Source organism: Triticum aestivum, chromosome 7D (genome assembly GCF_018294505.1).
Source record: "Triticum aestivum cultivar Chinese Spring chromosome 7D, IWGSC CS RefSeq v2.1, whole genome shotgun sequence".
NCBI lineage: Eukaryota > Viridiplantae > Streptophyta > Magnoliopsida > Poales > Poaceae > Triticum > Triticum aestivum.
Window position 1 is genome coordinate 28418549 of NC_057814.1, and position 20014 is coordinate 28438562.

Consider the following 20014-nt stretch of genomic DNA (forward strand, 5'->3'; position numbering starts at 1 on the left):
ATGCCTGCTTGATGCACGCCTCCGGCTTCTTCCTCGTAGTACCCCTCGTCTCCTCCTTCGTCTACACGCCGCACAACACACACAAAGATCAACAAGCGTACAACAAGAACTCCAAACACAACATTAAGTAACATCAATAAAGCAAACATATGGGCATGAGTGTAGGATATGATGGTGAAGAATACTACACAATAGATCACGAGGGTTAGTTTCTCATGAGAGGATATTGGATAGTAGATGACATGCATGAATTCTACATCATGAACATAGATCAAGATGTACAAGAACTATCTTATATCTTATATCTTATATACTTTCTAATTGGAGGCACCTTTAGAGTCTTCTCATTAATCCACATCATTAATATTAATTACACCGTTGGATTGTAGAATTTACGTTCGGGATTAAAGGAAAACATATGTAACATAGATGGTCCCGGCGTGCCATAAAAAAGGCATATGCCACGTCCAATGTTTGTGCCACAAAAGAAAAAAAACATACATCCGTTTCCTGAAAAGAAAAGGCACGTCTACAACCAATAGTCCAAAAAGTTTTAAGCACTCTATCTTTTCTAGACGTGATGGAGAGTCCAAGAAATTTTAAAAACTCTATACCTCATAAAAAAAAAGTCATACGTGATCTTAAAAATGAACAGCACCGCCGTGAAAAAAACAGGAAAAAAGAAGGGCATCCTCGCCTGTTGTCATACTCCTACGTGCAGTTTTCCCAAACTGCTTCATGTGTTACACGGAAAAAAATATCTCTTCCAAGATTTGTTCGCCCATCGAAGTTTCGTCAGGCGGTCCCTAGGGTCATTCTTCTTCTTGCCGTCCTCACGTTGGATGGTCTTGAGGCGGAGTGCGTCTGCCTCAGACTGGACGGCCTTGAGGCGGACGGGAAACCTGGACCATATAAGCAAGCGTGGCTGGACGACGCAGGCGTCAGATTGGACGGCAGCTGCACGAGGCCGACGCATTTGTACTCTATGCTTGAGTCAGCCGCGTACTTACGAGTACACGAGATTGATTTTTTGAACCATGTTGTTGAGCCTTTTCCGGTCAAGGCTAGCTAGCCACGCCAGATTGCTTCGCCGGAAACACATGCATATACTACAACCACAGATAATTAATTTCCTTGATCATCTTCGCTGATGCTTTTGTCCAACAGCTAAATGGCAGTGCTAACATGCGGGAGGATAAGATATCAGTCCGCACGCCCGTGGCGGCCAGGGCGGCCCAGATGGACGAGAAGCTGGGTTGCACACCGGGCATGATTGCTGAGCAGCCGTGCAAAAATTCAGTGTACAGTTTTTCTTTTCTCACTGTCCAATGAAGAGATTTATTTGTGTTGCCTCCATTACCATGTATACATTTATAACTGCATGTAGGTATTTACAATATGATCCAAGAGAATTACTGGGAGATATGCTGCCACATAGGTAAGAACATGCATGATGTGGATCTGTTCTAATTTATTTGCAATACCTCGCCAGATGCTTTCTGAATAGTGCTCATCGTGACATATTAGGACAGAATTTGTTGCTTTTGGGGCTTCTTGCTTTGTCCACCATATGAAGTACAGAAGCGAACAAGTGTTGAAGTCAGGTTTATTCACTGATGTGTGGTGTGGGACATGTCAAGCAAACATACTATAATGCTCATCTAATGGTCAATTACATGTCAAGCAAATATATTCTGAAACAAACAAATTATGCAACAAGATTACATGATGTAGCAAGGAGAACTTACAAGGCGATGCCAAATGTATTTTACATTCCAAATGGTGGACTAATACACTGGCGTAATACAAATGGAATTACAGAATAAAGTTTTTCATGACCATGTACTTGATACGGAATTTTTGTTGGTATATTAGCTGTTTGCACAAACTTTTGTTCAGCTTCAGAAAAAAAATGATAACTAACTACCATATCAAATTCGACCAATTGAGTTTGACCCCAAGCATCAATAGGTAATTCACTGCTTAATTATTATTTTTTATCCTGGAACAACTCCATTGTAATTCTTGATTTTCTCTTTCTAGGGAAAATCATCAAAACTGTGCATCGACACAGGAATTTGCATGCTATTATGACAAATATGTATAATTTTTTGTATTGCAAGCATTAGTGTATGCTACAGTCCACATGTTGTAGTTTTTCTGTTTCTTTTAGGTCAACCCACAATGCTTAGGGACAAGTGAGGTACTTTCAAATTGAATGTTGCTTGGTGTGGTGCTTTATTTTTTTAGAGGAAAAGGGCTCTCGCCCCGGCTCCATTTGCATTACCAAATGAAACCCCAGAATATCTAACATCTCTGTTACAAGCACGCAGGGGGGATATACAGCACACACGCTGCCCCAGCAAATAGAGTTGTCCAAGCCTCAAAAGGCAGAACGCCAAATACTTAACTACTAAAAAAGAAAAAAAGCTAGTGTCAGAGGTACTACCAACCGGCAGAGGAAGGGAAACGGGAGCCGCGACGATAACTCGATGGACCACCCCAGAACTCAGTCAGTGTCACGGTTCGTGCAGCACCCCCAAGCACTGCAGAAGGCCTAGCCAGGGTCTGGCCACATCAGGAGGGGGGGGGCTCGCGCTTCCTGCTCCAGCTTTCTCACCAAGTGCATCACCCTTTCTTTGATAGGGCCAGAGCATCGAACCATCCAACTGCCTAACATAGAAGCAGTTTTCCTCCACAGAACCTGCATCCCAAGCCAGGGGACATGATTGAAACATATGTCATTACGATATTTCCACAGAGTCCAAAGGACAATAGAATGTAGTAAACAGTCCGTTGGGTGATTTTTGTTATTAAACCACCAGGCTAGCATGTCATCAACGGACATTCCAGCGTGCTTATTGGATATATCAAAAATCACTCTCCATAGTTCTATCGCAACGACACAGCCAAAAAATAAATGTTCAATAGATTCAGATTCACCACAGAAAAGACAAGTAGTATCCTCTACATGTTGTCTTTTTTGTAGATTATCTCTCGTTAATAATTTGTTTTTGGCCATAAGCCAGAGAAAAATCTAAATCCTCAGGGGGACATTGATTTTCCAAATAACTGGCAGGTTACCCGGGCAAACCCCCCTAAAATTAACAATGTTGTAGAAAGATTTAACAGTGTAGACACCCTTAGCTTCATAATTCCAGAGAATGGTATCTTTCCTATCCTCCAGATTAACATTATTAATGCGACTGAACAGATCATTCCAATCGGCTAACATTTTTTGGTCAAAACACCTCCTAAATGTAATTTTAAGATTAGTGCCATCCCAAACTTCACTGATGGAAATATTATGATCATTGGCAACAGTGTACAGGTCCCAATATTGGGTAGCAAGGGTGGTATGCCCAATCCACTGTTCTTCCCAGAATCTAACACTATTGCCATTCCCAACTATCCAGGAATATCCCATTCTAGTGGCTTTAGCAGCCCAAAGAATCCCTTTCCAGAAGGGGGATGCACCATTACTAGGGCAGGTAAAAATGTTAGGGCTACGAGTTCTATATTTGGCATCAATAATTTGCTTCCAAATCTTGCCCTCATCCAGGAAATATCTCTTAATACAGGAAGCTAAGAGGCAGAGATTCATGTCAGCAATATTAGGGATACCTAGGCCCCCATGTTGCTTTTGTAGGGTCACATTCCCCCAGGCAGCAAGGTGATATTTATGATGCCCCTCATAATCATCCCAAAAACAGTGAGCTAGTTGAGAATTAATTAGCTTTATGGCCCATTTTGGGAATTTAATAATCCCCATAAGGTAGCCAAGAATAGTGGATAGACAGGTCTTCACTAATGTGAGTCTCTTGCCAGAAGACAGTAATCTCCCTCTCCACCCAGCTCCTCTTTTGATAATTTTATCAACAGTAGGCTGGAGCTCACATTTTTTTAGTTTTCTGTGATGGAGGGGAGCACCTAAATATTTAATAGGGAACTCACTTAATTTGCAACCAAGGATTTGAGCAAATATATTAGCATCATCTCCATTTATATTAATGGGTACCAGGTCACATTTGTGAAAATTAATTCTCATACCAGATAATTGCTCAAAGCAGGAAAGCAACCATTTTAAGTTTCTGGCATGAGATGTGTTATTACTCATAAAAAGTAAAGTGTCATCATCATATTGCATACTTATGATGCCAGCTGGATTGGAACTAGGGAATAATCCTTCAAGAATATTATTCCTTGAGGCTTTAACAATGATTCTAGTGAAAATATCAGCTACTAAATTGAAAAGCAGAGGGGAATATGGGTCCCCTTGTCTAACCACTTTACCAGCAACAAAGAAATCACTGTTGCTATTATTAATATTTACTCCAACAGAGCCTTTATATAAAAGGGATTCAACTTTCTTCATCCATTTTGTGCTAAAACCTCTCTTATGCATCATGTCCATCAGAAACTCTCTGTTGATCATGTCATAAACTTTTTCATAATCTAACTTAAACACAAAACCAGATTTCTTACTGGAGTGTACAAAATGAATAATTTCATGAGCTGTGATAGTGCTCTCAGCAATAAATCTGCCTTTTATAAAGGCTGTCTGGTTCAAAGAGATTAAGTCTTTGCAGATAGGGCCAAACTAATTAGTGGCACATTTAGCAAAGATTTTAAAGCTACAATTAATCATAGCAAGCGGCCTAAATTTCTCCATTCTAGTGGCATCAGCCTCTTTGGGAACTAAAGTAAGTAGGGAAAAGTTAAGTCTAAATAGGTCTAGATCACCTCTCTCCCAATCATGAAACAGAGCAAACAGGTCACCTTTAATAAGGTCCCAAAATTGCTGATAAAATAAAAAAGGAAATCCATCTGGACCAGGAGCTCCTTCAGCATATGAGCCAAATACAGCATCCTTGATTTCCTTTTCAGAGAAGGGGGTGTCTAAGATGCGATTATGTGCATCAGTAACCTTCTCTCCATCTTCCCAAAAGTCATCTTTCAGGTTGATGTTAATTTTGTCTTGAAAACCAAATAAATTTTTGTAGTAATTCACAGCAATATTCATGATACCTTCAGGGTCGGTTACAGTACCTGCATTTCCTTCAAGCGCCGTGATCTGCTTCTTTCTCCTCTTTTGATTAGCTACAGCTTTAAAGTAGCCAGCATTTAAGTCTCCTTCTAGTATGTCTCTCTCCCTGGATCTTTGTCTGGCCTTGATTTCTTCTTTCCTCCAGATTTCTTCCAGGTCCCCTGCAATTTTTTTAATTCTTCTGTTAGTGTTAGGAGAAGGAGGGTTGGATTCAGAAAAAATATCCAGACAGTTATACTCAGCCACCAAGGTTTTGTTCCTATTTTGCTCTGCCTCATAGTTGGCCATCCACCCTTTAATGGCTTTTCTGGAATTTCTTATCTTGAACTGCCAGACATCTATTGCCTTTTTAAAAGGGCATTTAGCAGTCCAAGCTTTAATTACAACTTCTCTAAACCCATCTACTTCCAAGCACCATTTTTCAAATATGAAATGCTTGTTCTTGGGAATGGGGAAAGCACATGTATTAACTACCAAAGGTGTGTGATCGCTCCCTAATCTAGGCAGGTGCACCCCAGGGGAAGCAGAGGGCCAATCTGTGGTCATGAAAACTCTATCTATAGTAGCCATCACTAAATTATCCAGGTTATTGCCCCAAGTGTACTTCCTCCCATTGATCTTGAGCTCTAATAAGCCAAATCTAATTATCCAGTCATTAAAGAGGTTAGCCCAGTGTTGATTAATAACACCAGTGTTTTTATCACCAGCCTCTCTAATTAAATTGAAATCACCACCCACCAGGGTGGGCTCTATCCAGCCAGTTAGCAAGCTGTGGAGTTCATTAATGAAATCCGTTTTGAACTGGTCATAGGCAGAACCATAAACAGAAATATGCCTCCAAATAGAGGAATCCTGTTTATTTTTAAGTAAGCAAGAAATACTGAAATTATGTAAATCACATTGGACTAAGTCAAATAGATCTACCTTACATCCAATTAAAATCCCTCCTGCAGTGTTAATTGCAGGGAGCCATTTCCATTTGAAATCAGATCTGGGATCAAATGCTTCAAGTTGTAGAAGAATAAATTCTTCTTTCTTGGTCTCAGAAATACAAATAAAATCAGGACTATTGCCTCTAATGAGCTCTTTCAATTTGTCAACTTTAATGGGGCCATTCAGCCCTCTAATGTTCCAAAAAATACCTATCATTTAATAATAAAATCAATTTTCCTCCTCCCTCTACAGGAGTTAGTTTTCCTATTAACCTCAATCCAGGGGGAGTCTGATTCAGCGAGCACATTAATATGTGTCCCCTCCTCTGGCCCAACATTAATCCCAGGACTGACAGCAGAATCATTAAATTCCCGACCAGTAATATCAATACTAGTAGGTAAAAATACATCAGGATTTTCAGAATTAAATTTTGCAAGTGTATCTAACTCAATTTGCTTAATAGTGCAAATGTTATCTTTGATATTATCCCTACTAGCACCCAAGTTAATACCTGAGCACTCTGCAGATTTAATTAAGAGAGAATCATCTAAGCAAGCAAAAGAGTTATGGGTACCTTTTCTAATTGTAGGTTTTTCCAGGTTTTTAATTTGCTTTAACTCCTGAGCTTTTTGAAGAGCTGGCCTGCTATCTTTTTTGTTCTTGGTGCTAACCCTGGAGGCCACTACAGGGCCCCACACCTGATGAGTATTAGTGCACTTCTGGGAAACAGGCTTGTCAGCAGCAGCTTCAAATTGATCAAGGAGAGGGGTGCCCAATGTATCATAGTGTCTCTTCTTCACCGCCACAAGGTAGATTTTGGTCATAGGTGCACCCAGAACCTTGGAGGAGACCAAATTTTCTTCATTGGCTCTGGGAGTAGGAGTAGAGCACTTTTGCATAGTCCTGGCTCCATTGGACCCAGTAGTTTGATGTTTGTTTTGGTATTGGAGTTGCTATTTCCAGTATCCATATCTTCTCCTAGTAAGTCATCACCACTGGAATCAAACTCTTCTTCGGTATGCTTGTTCTGAGAGGGATTGTTGTCATCAGGACCTGGAGGATTATCTAACTCATGTCCACTAACAACCTCAGACTCCATAGTAAACCGTGGCAAATACAGCTCATGATGTATCTCCACCATTCTGTCTCTGGGAATCTTAGTAGAGTCTCTCACAGCTACCTGGATCCTCACCTTCTCATAAAAGCTCCTGAATATAGTGTGCCAATCCACATCAACAAGGACACCAAGCATAGTAGATAGTTGAGAGATAATGTTCCAGGATATCCACTTGGGAGGCAGTCCTTCAATCACAATCCAAGTTTCCTCCAGAGTGTCATAGGCTGGCATTTCTCCATTCCAGTCATTAAAAGATATAGTCACTCCTTCTTTCTTCAAGTTAATGGATGGGTATTCTACCAAATCCTTGATCTTCTTGTTTGGGGGAAACTTGACAATAAATTTTTTCTCATCGTATCTTCTGATCTGCCAGGGCCAGTTAGTTTTCCACATATCAGAGAAACAAAGCCCCAGCTCTTTCTCAGAAATCTCTCCTTTTTCAATTAAGACTAGTCCAACATTCCCAAAGTTCAGCCACTCGCAATCTTCCTTGCCACCAGTTTCAATATGAAAAAATCCCAGTCCATTATTGGCACTCCCCCAGTACATGGCAGCAGGGTGGGGTTTGTACCAGGTAGGACATGTATCCATGTGGTGGCCAGGGGTCTTGCAGATGAAACATACCTTTGGGGTGGGGCACATGCCCACAAAGTGACCTGGGAGACCACAGTTGTAGCAAATCGCCCCAATGAACTTCGGATCCACATTAAAGGAGGAGGATTCATCACTAGCAGTAGTAGCAGCTGTCTGCTTGTTCCTTTGGTTCTTTTTCTTCTTGTTTTTGCTGGATTCTGGCTGACTGCTCTGCACGGTTCCACCAGTAGATGATCCACTTCCTCCCAACTGGACCTGCTGCTCTGAGGACTGAAATGCTGAGGGAAAACCTGAGTAGGAGGCAAATACTGGAAAAGGAACTGCTGCTGGTTCGCCCATTGTGGCATCTGCTGCATCTGAGGATTCCAGCCCCCTTGACAGCTATACATCTGCCCCCTGCCTGCATCATAGCTTGAGCAGAACCAACTGGAAACAGTGGGGACTTGCGTATATTGACAGATAGGGCGGCATAGCTTGAGGTACCTGAGGAACCAGAGGTGGCGGAGCGGTCCCATCCTGCCCCGTCGGAGTAGGAGCAGGAGGACGACCATTGCGGCCCCTCCCCGAGCCATATCTCCCTCCACGGTTGCTAGCATCTCTTCCTCCTCCAGCCATCTTGACAATGGAAGCAAAAGGAATCTTGCCCGATCTCCATGCCCAGTAGTCTCGTGAGAAGGAGAAGATTCTTGGAGCAAACAGACGATCTGATCTACCGACTGGGTGGCAATCCGCTTCAGAAGATTTGTGTGGTGCTTTATATATAATAACGTGGGCCAATAATCTTTTTCAGTCAAGTCAGGTACTTGAAGTGCTTGAGCCTTAATTAAGAATCGCTGTACTATGTAAATATAAAAAAATACTATACTTATACCTCCCGTGGTAATTTATTTTATTGTAACCATCATAAATGCTTTTTACTAATTTATTTAGATATATAATTGTTTCCTTTGATGTACTTGGGAATAGCTGAGTCTTCATGTCATCTCTACCTAGGAAAAAGGAAGTACTACATGTCAAAGCCTCAGATCTAATGTTGATTTGTTTTGCTTCTAGAATTATAGATTTCCTTTAATTTGTTAATTCGACATTGCAGTTATACAATACAATCTTCTATATATATATAGGGAAAATCCATCCTACCACCTGGTGGTAGTTACCCCACATGTCTCATATACTACCATATGTACTATATATACTATTTTATTATTTTAAATATGTTCATATACTATATCTAAGCTATTCCAAAGCAAGTTACATGAAAAAATTGCATATGAGCCCATAGTTTTTGTTATATCTGTGAAATACATACATATTTGTACGTAAAAAAGAGCATACTCAAAAAATGATACATACTACCTAAAAATTAGTATATATACTACCTAATCATTGTTATATACTACATACTACACATACATACTCTCGGTTTCGACAGATACTACATACAAGATACAAAACGCAAGTGGTGGTATATATACCACCACTTGCGTTTTGTATCTTGTATGTAGTATCTGTTGTTAACTGAATTTATTAATAATCCTTCTATGTATATCTTAATGTCACTAATACAACGTCGCACGTTCGTGTTGGAGCTTTTGACTTATTGTAAATTTAGTAATAGTTCTCTTTTGTAAGTTAGGTACATATGGAAATACATATATGGTTGATTCTTCATCCGTACGGGCTCTGTCTACTAAAACAAGAGAAAAGTTTTGCAAATCGTGATGGCTAAAGCTTTTACCACGTAATATAATTGGTTGTTGGTGGTTGACCTTCATGAGCTGGCATTTCATTTATGGTTGTGTTCGAATACAAGTACAACTTTAGCATCCTAGCTCGCATCTAACTTTTTCATGCCACTAATCAAGTTTATCATATAAATATCGGTTTTACTCACATCTAGAGGCGCCTTAAGTATTGGAATATATGTCCTATGTCATTTATTTTACGCATATATTCGTGTGGTTATTTTTTTACGTTGACTTTTTATATTCGATGGAGTCACTTAGATGTGTAATAACTATGACACATCTACATGTGCCATAGACATACCCAATAAACAGAGACCATTGGTGAGTGTTACCACACCGCCTCTACTATATTTCTCTATACATGTGTGATTCCACATGGACAAGCTTACTAGATCAGTATAAACATTCGAGCTATTAGGAAATACAACATAACTAATCCTCGATTAACATTGTGGTGGAGTATCATGCTGCCATTTTCCTCATTTGCATTAATTCACTTTCATATTAGTTTGAACCACTTTTCCGTAATTTCATTGTTAATTTTCCACAGACGATTACGGATAACCACATCACAACAATTAAAGAACACAATATACTTCAAAAAAATGTGCTGCATGCAGTTTATCACCTTATTATGGATTATCACCATATTATGGAGGATTGATGGAATCTTATTCATATTTGCTACATATGATGATCACTATTAATTACATGATATTAACAATTTTGAGGACACCTTTTTTTCGTACGTATTTTCCAGCCAACCAAGAATGCAAGTAGGAAAAAATATTATGAACATTTATGAAGTGTAATTCTATATATACTTCTAGCCCGTGCAGATGCACGGGTTGATGACTAGTGAAACTAATCTATATGTGCTTCAAATAAAACATAGTTTGAAGATGAAGCAATCTATTTTCATGCATGCACATGATTAGGAGATCAACAACAGGTATATCGATGGTGGTGGTCGAATTAAATACAAAGTACAAACCCTAACGTGGAAAATTAAAGTATCCTATGATTTGTATAAACTAATCAGAACAGGAAACAATTTCTTCAGAACAAGCTCTAAAGATGCGATCGGTGTGACCAAACCGTAGAGGGAAGTAGACATCTAGGGCTAGATTATGACAAAAGATCTTTGGCATACCGAGTTGATAGCTGCACTGCTCGCAAAACCGGTGAGAATCTGTACTAATTTGCTCGTCGGAAACAATAGCTCGGAGATGACCTCAGTGACGAAGATTGGCTGCATGGATTTGATAGAAATTTTAGGGAGAAGCTGATGACGTCCTACAAGTCAGATCAGAGAGGTTTCATGGTGCTATAAAACGTGAAACAAAGGAGTAACAGCAGATTACAAACCGAAGGTTTGAAATCGTAGAGAAGCTTGCCTGAACAGGGTCTCGGTAGATTGGTATCAAGGGACATTGCACCGTTGGATCGATCTCAAATTTTACGAGCTTGGAATAGACACAAAGGCGCAGCAATTTCACCGTTGGATCTTCAAGAGGATGCTCGAGTCGCCGGTACTATATGGATTACGGGACAGATTCTTGCTGTCTCGCGGATTCCGCGAGATCAACTTTGTGGCAGCTCGTGAGGTATGGTTTCGTGAAATTTGAGCCTTGGGGTGTAGGAGAAGTATTTATAAGGGCCCTAGGTCGGTTGGGGCTGCCCTAGGTCAACTAGATTTGGATAGAGATCATGTTTCTTTCTTGTATTCGAAGACCAGGCTGAAATCCGAGTTTGACAAAAGTTGGTTGTATTTGGTCGCCCAAAGGAACCTTCTTGAGCCAAGAAAACATGTCGGCGCAGAGATAGAGATATTAAGTTAGCCTTGGGTCATTGGGCTTGAGCCCGGTTAAAGTCCGAAGTGAGTTTGGGTCGCCGGTTTAGAAGAAAAGATTGCCAAGTGGGCTGGATTTCGAGTAGAAGGTGGATAGGAGTCCAAGTGTCCCCTAACTCGAATACTAGTGCACCTTCAATGAACTTGACCCAAGAGACTAAAATGCAAAAGATAAAATAAATTGCACAAATATTTATTTTATCTCATGTGGAAAAAAAACTCCTAGCTTAGACAACAACAAAAACAAGACAAGGGTTCGAAAAGTGGTATGTTACAACATGAGTAAAGGAAATCAAGATTTAGGTTTTAAAATTTAATGATTTTTCATTTGTATTTATGGGTGGGACACACGAGGTAGAAGTCTTGCTTAATGCCTACTGAAGTAGCAAACAACTAGGTAGGAGCCTGGTGATTACGTGGTAAAGCAGAGTCTCAATAATCTGCAAAGTTCGTGCACTAAGTTGATATAGAACAATTACAATTCCGATCATGGTTATAATTTGAAAAGGTGTGATGCTCAACAAGTTCAACTTCATTGTGCGATAAGAAATTGTTTGTGCATCCTTCATTCTATAACTTAACTAAAAGAGCTGGAAACTGAAGCAGGTCCACAATGGTTTGAATGCACAACAATGGGGAATCCATGAATGTGACAGAATTCAGCATAAAACAAGGTACTGTTGAGATACCATACCTATTGTTATGTTCCGAAGGATGGACTGCATGTAATTCATCCATAGTACCCTTTGAGATGCAAAAGAAAAAAAAAACAGAAATGGAAATAAGATCCTTTCAACGTAATTTTCTCTTGAATAAACATTGTGGAAATAATGAGCAATATTCTAGCAACAAATCAATATTTACTATGAAGCATAATAGGTGGAAATTTCTATCGACATGTAGGGGGGCTACAACCTGACAAACCACATTGGCCTAGCATCTGTGCAGAGTTCAGAAGCTGCATGATCTTGACAAGTGAGTTCTTTAAGATTATATTTGATCTGAGAGTGTTCATAATAGGCCGGCCAGTTTTTTGTTATTAACACAATCAGACAAGAGTGATAACTGAACCTGCCTACCGTACTGCTCACATGAGAGATTTAGAAAAGCACCATCTATAACTAACTAAATCTGAGCTGGCAAACTCATGCACATGATAGCTGTACCATTCACATCTAGAAAAGTGAGATGAATATATGTACCTCTGTACCGAGAGGGTGAGCTCTGTGCCGAAGCAGTGACCAGGTCCGACTGGTATCGACGAAGCCAACGAGGGGGAAGGGAGCTGGAGGTAGAAGGTGATCTCATTCTGCACCTGATGGAGCTGGTCAGCTTGCTTACCTCCCATAAAGCAACTGTACAGGTAGCTGCCGTCCTGACAGGATCTGATGAGCATGTACGTATGCCGGACTGTCTCCAGCTGCTCGACGGGGTTCCTCGTGTCCAGATGCTGCATCAGCTGCGTGCTCTCGAGCTGTTGGAGAAGGTCTCCAATCATCTTCACACGCCGTGCCAGCAGCTGGCAGGTTTCCCGGTTCCTTCTAACTGTCCTTGCAGCCTCAACGATCATCGTGATGAGCCCATACGCGTCCACCCCAGCAAGCTGCGCCATTCCTTAGCATCATCTTCTCTCAGTTTGCTGGTGAAGAAGACCGGAGTGTGTTGAAAACAGGCACTCAGTAACCAGCTCCTGTACCTTGGGAGTACTTTGAGCAGCGAGTCACAGTCTTCAGTCTTGATGATTGACTATGTGGTTGGGAAGTTGTACAAGGAACCTCTCCTGATAGGATGGGCACATCCAAATTGTTGGCGTGGTGAGTGGACTGTGATTTTTCTGAATGTAGGTACTGTACCAGAAGAAAGTGACCTTTCAGAAACTACAACAATTTGGCATGGCATTTCAACACCATCAAGAGTCCAGGACTACTTCCTACACCCTAAGAAAAATGTAGATATTATCCTGGAACAATCAGGAGCATAGATATTGTGCCTGGACCGTCAGATCTCAGCTCCTCTTCTCTTTTTTCTTTCCCTATCATCCTTCGCTTCCCGCACAAAAAGAAGGGCAACGAGACAGTCGGGCCCGCCGTTGATGCGCGGCCGAGAAGCACCGCCCGCCTCGCCGTCGCAACCGCTCGCCGGTTGGAGCATATGTCAATGCAACTTACATTATGGAGAAGAAGAAAACACTAGAATTGCACCTTTTAAGAACCATGCCTAAACAAAATAAATGAGTTAATGCCGATGCTTTCCAAAGTTTTTAACCATTCAACAATAGAAATCGCGAGCCCGGGTCTGTTTCCTCGAATATCTCAATTGAACTCACAACAAATAAGAAATTGTTGGAAGGACTATGATGAACACATGACTTTGGTGAGAGAGGAGCCATCCGAAGCTCATCAAGGATGAGTGGCACTCCATAGGTCAGCATGGTGCCTCTAGGCTAGGCGACCCAGGTGCATGCTACTACCCACACATTGTTAGATTATGATCATGCAAACATTTAGCATCATCTTTTTTCTTTGAAAGTCTGAACCCTTCAAACATAGACATCACTAGCTCAGACGAAATATAAGAGCTGGCCAGTTTCCGCTAATGCCTCAATTGGCACCATGATAACAAATGTGCTGTAGAGGTACCTAGCTATAAAGATGATGGTTGCTAGATAAAATTTGCATTCTGATGCTTAGATAAGTAACCACAGGTAATTGGATAGTGCAAACATCTTGTGAAATATGCGAGGATATATATTGAGCCCAATGCTAAACAAACTTAGCGAGGAAAAAAAAAGCATGTGGGAAGTGTGCAACCAAATTACATAACTCATAGTATTAATAAACACGTGGGAGATACAAACGAATCACACCCACAGAACTATTAATAAAATGGAAATGATAATTACCTGGCGTCAAGTACAAACACATGGCAAATCGAACGTTTTTATGGTAATTCTAGTGACGCAAGGATAGCAAATTAGTTGACACACATGGCAATTTTCTGTCAAAAAAAACTAAAGCACGAAATTGCCATGCTTGCCAATTAAAGTTGCATTCTCGCGTCACTAAACTTGCCATCGAAAATGTTCGATATGCCATTTGCTAGTAAAAATGCCGCATCAAAGCATTAAAGCTACAAGCGTTCACTTTGGACCTCACAATAAAATGCACGCAACCCTTACATTACAAGCACCCAGAAAAATATCAAAAATTAATACGACATAGATAGATAGATAGAATGACCGACTAAACTAGTAAAGCACATAGAGCCATTAATCATGATGATTTTCGAATTACATACCGGGTATTCGAATAAGAATTTAAATGACTATAAATAGCAGGTAGATAGATAGATAGAATGCCCGACTAAACTAGTAAAGCACATGGACATAGACATAGACATTTAGTACCGTCGTGCCGAGCTGCCGCTGACGATACTGCATACTCCCTCCGTCCGAAAAAACTTGTCCCTCAGGATAAGTTTTTTCGGATGGAGGAAGTACAAATGAATCAACATAGAGAATCAATAAAGTGCGAGTTGAATGCTGTGCTATGATCCGGATGCATACACACGGACACCTGCACTCCGCCGCTCTTGGTAGCGACCAACACCACCCGCCCGTCGGTCATTGTGACCAGCTCTGTCCTGCTCGGCGCGCCCCAACCGAAGTCGGCCACCTCGTATGCCTTGAACCGTGTGGACCCGTTGATGCCCACCAACCTGTCGAGTGGCACCCATGAAACAATGTCCATCCAGTCCCAAAGGCCGAGCGGGTCCTCGGCTGCTCGTCGAACCTCCCGCTGAATCGCCGCCGCCGCGGCTGCGACACCGTCAACCGCGAGGAGGTCACGTGCCATGGCTTTGACGAGGCACCCGGTGATGCACGTCCCGAAGTAGTTCTCACTCACGGGCGGGTCAATGCCAGGCCGCCCGCGACAGTCGATGAAGAAGAAGACGTAGACGTCGTGCCAGGCGGCGATGGCGGCCGGGTGCTTGGACCGGACGAAGGACGCCCAGGCGAGCGCCGCGATAGCCACAAAGCTGGATGACATGGGCGCGGTGGCAGGCTTCCCGGAGGTCGTTTGACCGGACATGCATTGCTTCAGTTGGTGAATGTGCTTCGCAGTGACGGTGAACGTCCGGCGAGGGAGTTTAATTGGGGCTCTAGGGAACAGGTTGGCTGCCTGCAATGCAAGGAGTGTCCGAGAATGTTAACTTTATAGCATTGGCAATAAAAGGAAAGCAGTACTCTAAGGATGCATATTCTAGTGCTTATCTCAGGTCCTGTTTGTTTGAGTTGCGGTTGAAATGACAAGCAAGTGAAGCTAGTAGAAGCTGAGAAACCACTGAAGCTGATATAAGCCGAGAAGACCAAAAAACATATGTTTCGAAACAGCTTTTAGAATGCCTTGCCAGCCCGTAGTTGGTGGCGGAAGTCTCAAGTGCCCATGTGCGTTGAAGATGTTGTTCAAATACTGATTTTATATGATTTATTATGTTCTATATTAGCTCAAATCATGTGCAAGGGGATTTCGTGACAATACACGTGATTTTGAAGATTTTGAGGAGCAAGGCTTGCGTGGATGGTATATGTAGGGGATTCACATTGATGTATTTTATGCAGGTTCAGGCCCTATGTTCTAGAGGTAATACCCTACTTCTCCTAGGTGTTTTATCTGGCCTCGTACGAAGAGTTTGAGTAAAATGGTACTCTAGCGTTGTCCGGTCATGTCTAGATTCTCGCCAAGCCTTGGCTAATATATGGGTGACGAGGTTATGCGCACACGACCAAGCCTCTAGCTTTACTAAGTTACAATAACACCAGCGTTACTAAGTTACACCAATATCAGGCTGTGAGTGACTTCCCTCATCTATCTCTTTGGGTTGAACTTCTCTTTAATGGGTTCAACAACATCAATTTTAGAAGCAACAAGACGCAGCCGTCGCCTCCCTCTTCAAAAGAAAACTTAGGGTTCCTTCGCGTCCCGCCCACACCGTCGGTCCGCCTCGCCTTCGGTGGCCCTAAGGCCATCTAGCATGACTATGAGGTGACATAGGAGGCAGCAGTGGGAGATCGATACGGAACGGGACGCTTCATCTGGGATAATCCCCGGCTGGCCAAGTCGTCTCCAATCTCACGACGGCGCCTAGTAGAATGAATTGCAAGTGTTGTCGCCCATTTTCGCGCTGTCAGGGCCATAGCCACGTCTACCATCGACTCCTATCCCCTAGGAGCTCCGTTCCATCGAGACCACGCCAGACTGTAACAATGCCACTCTAGTCCTTCAGCTAAGTCGTCTACTAATATATGCATGCAAATGTCGCTTATCATTTCCATTAGTTATATTCACTACCTATTTATAAAAAAGCGATAAATTTTGAACACCTCGAATACTAATTATGCATGAAAAGGTTGCAAATCAACATTTCTCCCCTATATAAGAATTTTATATTGCAATATTATCTCAATTCAAAGATTTGAGTCCATCCAATTGAGTGTGTGAGTATTGAGTGGATGCAACCAAACAAAAGAAAAGCAAAGAAAAAAATGAAGATCTCATTATGGTGACTCTAAGTTTGCGGGTGGCCTCGACAACCTCTAAAAGATTATGAAGTTTGCTTCATACTTGTTTTAGAAACTGGGGATATGACGATTATGCTATTTAGAAATCTACGAAGAAACATATTGCTTTATGTTGCACTATAAGAATTTTCTATACTATAATTTTTTAGCCATGGTTTTTTTTTATAAATTCAACAACATCTACCATACCGAATATATATTCCATGAAACTACATTTCGTCATGAATCTAATAATATCAATTTGTCATTAAAAATGTTGATACTTTTTCTATAAATTTGGTCAAAATAGAGATGCTTTGACTTCCGACAAAAACTTATATACGGACTAAAAAGGACCGAAGGGAGTACTAGTACCTCCGTCCGGATTTAAAAGGTCTTCTGACCATGAAGCCCCGCCCGGAAAAATTAGGCTGCTCGAGCTAAAAGCCTGCACGGCTGCACCAATGACTTGCATTTTCCTTTTCCTAAATCCCAGGCTGCGCACCTTGCTTCCCATGCGTAGCGATGAGGTTTGCATGCAAGTCGTTGCCTGCAACCGGCCACGTATGCTGCGCCTCGTTTCCTGGGCGTGCAGTTAATGTTTGCATGCAGGCGTTGGTAGCTAAAACCTAAGGAGGTGTTTGGTTCAGAAATGGAAACACAAACGTAAATGGAATCAAATGACACTGTTACTGTAAACGGTATCGATCAAAAACCAAAACTGTTTGGTTACTGACTGTAACGTTAATTAATACAGCGGCGCCTGGTCTTGCTTTTCTTCTGCTGGCTGCCTCCCGAGCCGAGCACACAGCCCGACCATCGGCGTACCATCCTCATGACCTTCTCGCCCTTCCCCCCAATCATCTTGACGCCTTGGAGGATCCTGCACACCTCGCCGATGGTCTGGCCGAGAGGAAGCTTGGTGCGAAGGCGAGGTGGTAGGCCCAGTACTTCGAGAAGCCGGAGGCTACCCAGGCGGCCGCACCGACCGTCGCTGGCTGCGTAGCTCCAGATCAACGCCAGTTTGAACCAGCGGCGAAGGCGGGGTTGAGGATGAGGTCGCCGCCATCCTCGGCTACGGGATTAAATTGCTCGTGCCATGGGGATCGGTGGGCAGAGATGGCGTGGATGTTCGGGGAGAAGACGACAGGGTGGACGGGAGGGAGAGAGAAACGGCGTATCGTTTTCTGATTGCGCCCGATTTCTCGGGTATCAGTTTTGAATAGGGCGGGATCTGTCACCGGGGTTATCAAATTACAGAGCAATCTAAACAAACAAGATTTAGCGCTATCTATTACCGTCGTTATCAGATGACGTTACAATTGCACGAACCAAACACCTCCTAATTATTATTGTTTTATCCTGAGTGGCCATTTTGAGCTCTACAAAACTAGTGCTTTAATGTTTCAAGCTTCGAGGATTACTAGTCCCTCCGTCTGAAATTATTTGTCGTAAATAGATAAAAATAAATTTATCTAGAACTAAACTGCATGACTTGAGGCCACGTAGGGGGCGATGGTATCAAACTTCCACGAGAAAAAACAATAAAACATGAAACTTACCCAAAAATCAATGGCCAGTGGTTGACCTGAATTATTAGGAAATCAAATCTACACGGTGCAGAGATAGAGACGGATATTTTATTTTTCCAAGGAAAGGGAATCGGGCTGCTTAGTTTGACCGCCGCTAGCTAGCTAGCTTGCTCGCCGGCTGCAGATACTAACGGACATGGAAGGGAAGGAAGGGGCGAGGAATATACCAGCGGCAGATTGGGCGCGTACTTCCGCAGCGTGCTTCTCGCGAGCTCCTCGCCACCGGGGATGGCGACCACCGCGCGGTCAAACGTCACGGTAGCCACAGCGGCAGCATCATCGCTGCGGCAGGACGCGGCCCACGCCTGCAGGAACATCCACACCGACCGGCCGTCGACCACGGCGTGGTGCAGTGCCACGCCGACCGCCACCCCGCCCTTGAGCCGCGTGACCTGCACGGCCAGAACCTCCGCGGGGAGCGCGTCCACCTTGAGCTCCGGGACGAGCGCCTCGAACGCGCCCACGTCGTGGTCCGCGTCCCCCGCTAGCCGCCGTGCGTCCGCATCGTCGCTCTCCGCGACCACGAACCGCACGCCGCCGCCTCCCTCGGGGCCGGAGCAGTCGATGGCGGCATCGCCGGTGGACCGTAGGAAGACGACCCTCCCGGCGAGCGGGGGGAGCCGCGCGAGCGTGGCCGCGAGGGATGCACGGAGGGAGGCCACGAGCGACTCGAAGGGCGGGTGCTGCTGGCCGCCGGCGTCATCGACGAAGAGGAGCACGCGCTGGATTAGCGGGTTGGCCACCCACGGCGCGTCCAGCGCGGATAGCCTGACTACCAAGTCCTCCGGTTGTGGCACCACCACGCGGCCGACCTCCACGATATTTACCGTCGGCATGACTAGCGACGGCGACACAGACGAGCAAGCTGGGTGGTGGTGGTGGACTGCGTTGCGTGCCGACCTGCCGGGATCTGAAGCTGCTTAATTATCCGGAGTAGTACAATTCTGACCGAGAGGGCTCACTAGCAAGACTGACGGTGGGCCCCATAGGGCAGAGCACATATAGAAAGCGTAGCCGTAGAATTTCCATAAAAGCAGAACATGGTTAGGGCACACATGTGTTAATATAACTCATGCATGGCATGAACTATGTGCTAGTACGATATTTTTTGACACATTGCAATTGCAGATGCTTATACGTATATTTTAAGATTGACGAAGTAACCACATGCACATTCGTAATCGACTGGGACATCTCCTCCCACTAAATAAACATTGCCGAAAAATCTGAAATAAATTCAGAAAAATGCAAGCATCGGTGCTAAGTCTAAGACTTGAATCCTAGTGGACCGGTTCCAGCACAAACTAAGCCACACTCAGTTTGCATCATGCCATATACAGGCCCGGTCCTGATGGGGTGCAGGGGGGCGGCCGCCCCGGGCCTCCGAAAGGGAGGGGCCCCACCCAGTGATTAATAAATACACTGGAGATAGAACTGAACCATCTATCAAAACTTTGGTTTTTTAAGAAAACATCCGTTCTATTCATCTTCAATCATGGCAGTACAGCGAACATCAGAAGTAATAAAAATTTCATCTAGATTCATAGACTGCCCAGCGATGAATACAAGCA

General features: G+C 43.2%; 1 protein-coding gene and 1 pseudogene across 1 annotated transcript; both read right to left on the minus strand.

The window, feature by feature from the left end:
• Window positions 1–12302: 12302 nt before the first annotated feature.
• Window positions 12303–12903, minus strand: LOC123170682 (cell number regulator 13-like; annotated as a pseudogene).
• Window positions 12904–14532: 1629 nt separating this feature from the next.
• On the minus strand, window positions 14533–19327 carry LOC123168276 (malonyl-CoA:anthocyanidin 5-O-glucoside-6''-O-malonyltransferase-like). Its single transcript, XM_044586148.1, has 2 exons — window positions 18611–19327; window positions 14533–15472 (listed from the first exon to the last, which is right to left on the minus strand). Exons 1-2 carry the CDS (start codon window positions 19277–19279, stop codon window positions 14798–14800), a joined length of 1344 nt encoding a protein of 447 aa, XP_044442083.1. The 5' UTR covers window positions 19280–19327; the 3' UTR covers window positions 14533–14797.
• Between the last annotated feature and the right edge of the window lie 687 nt (window positions 19328–20014).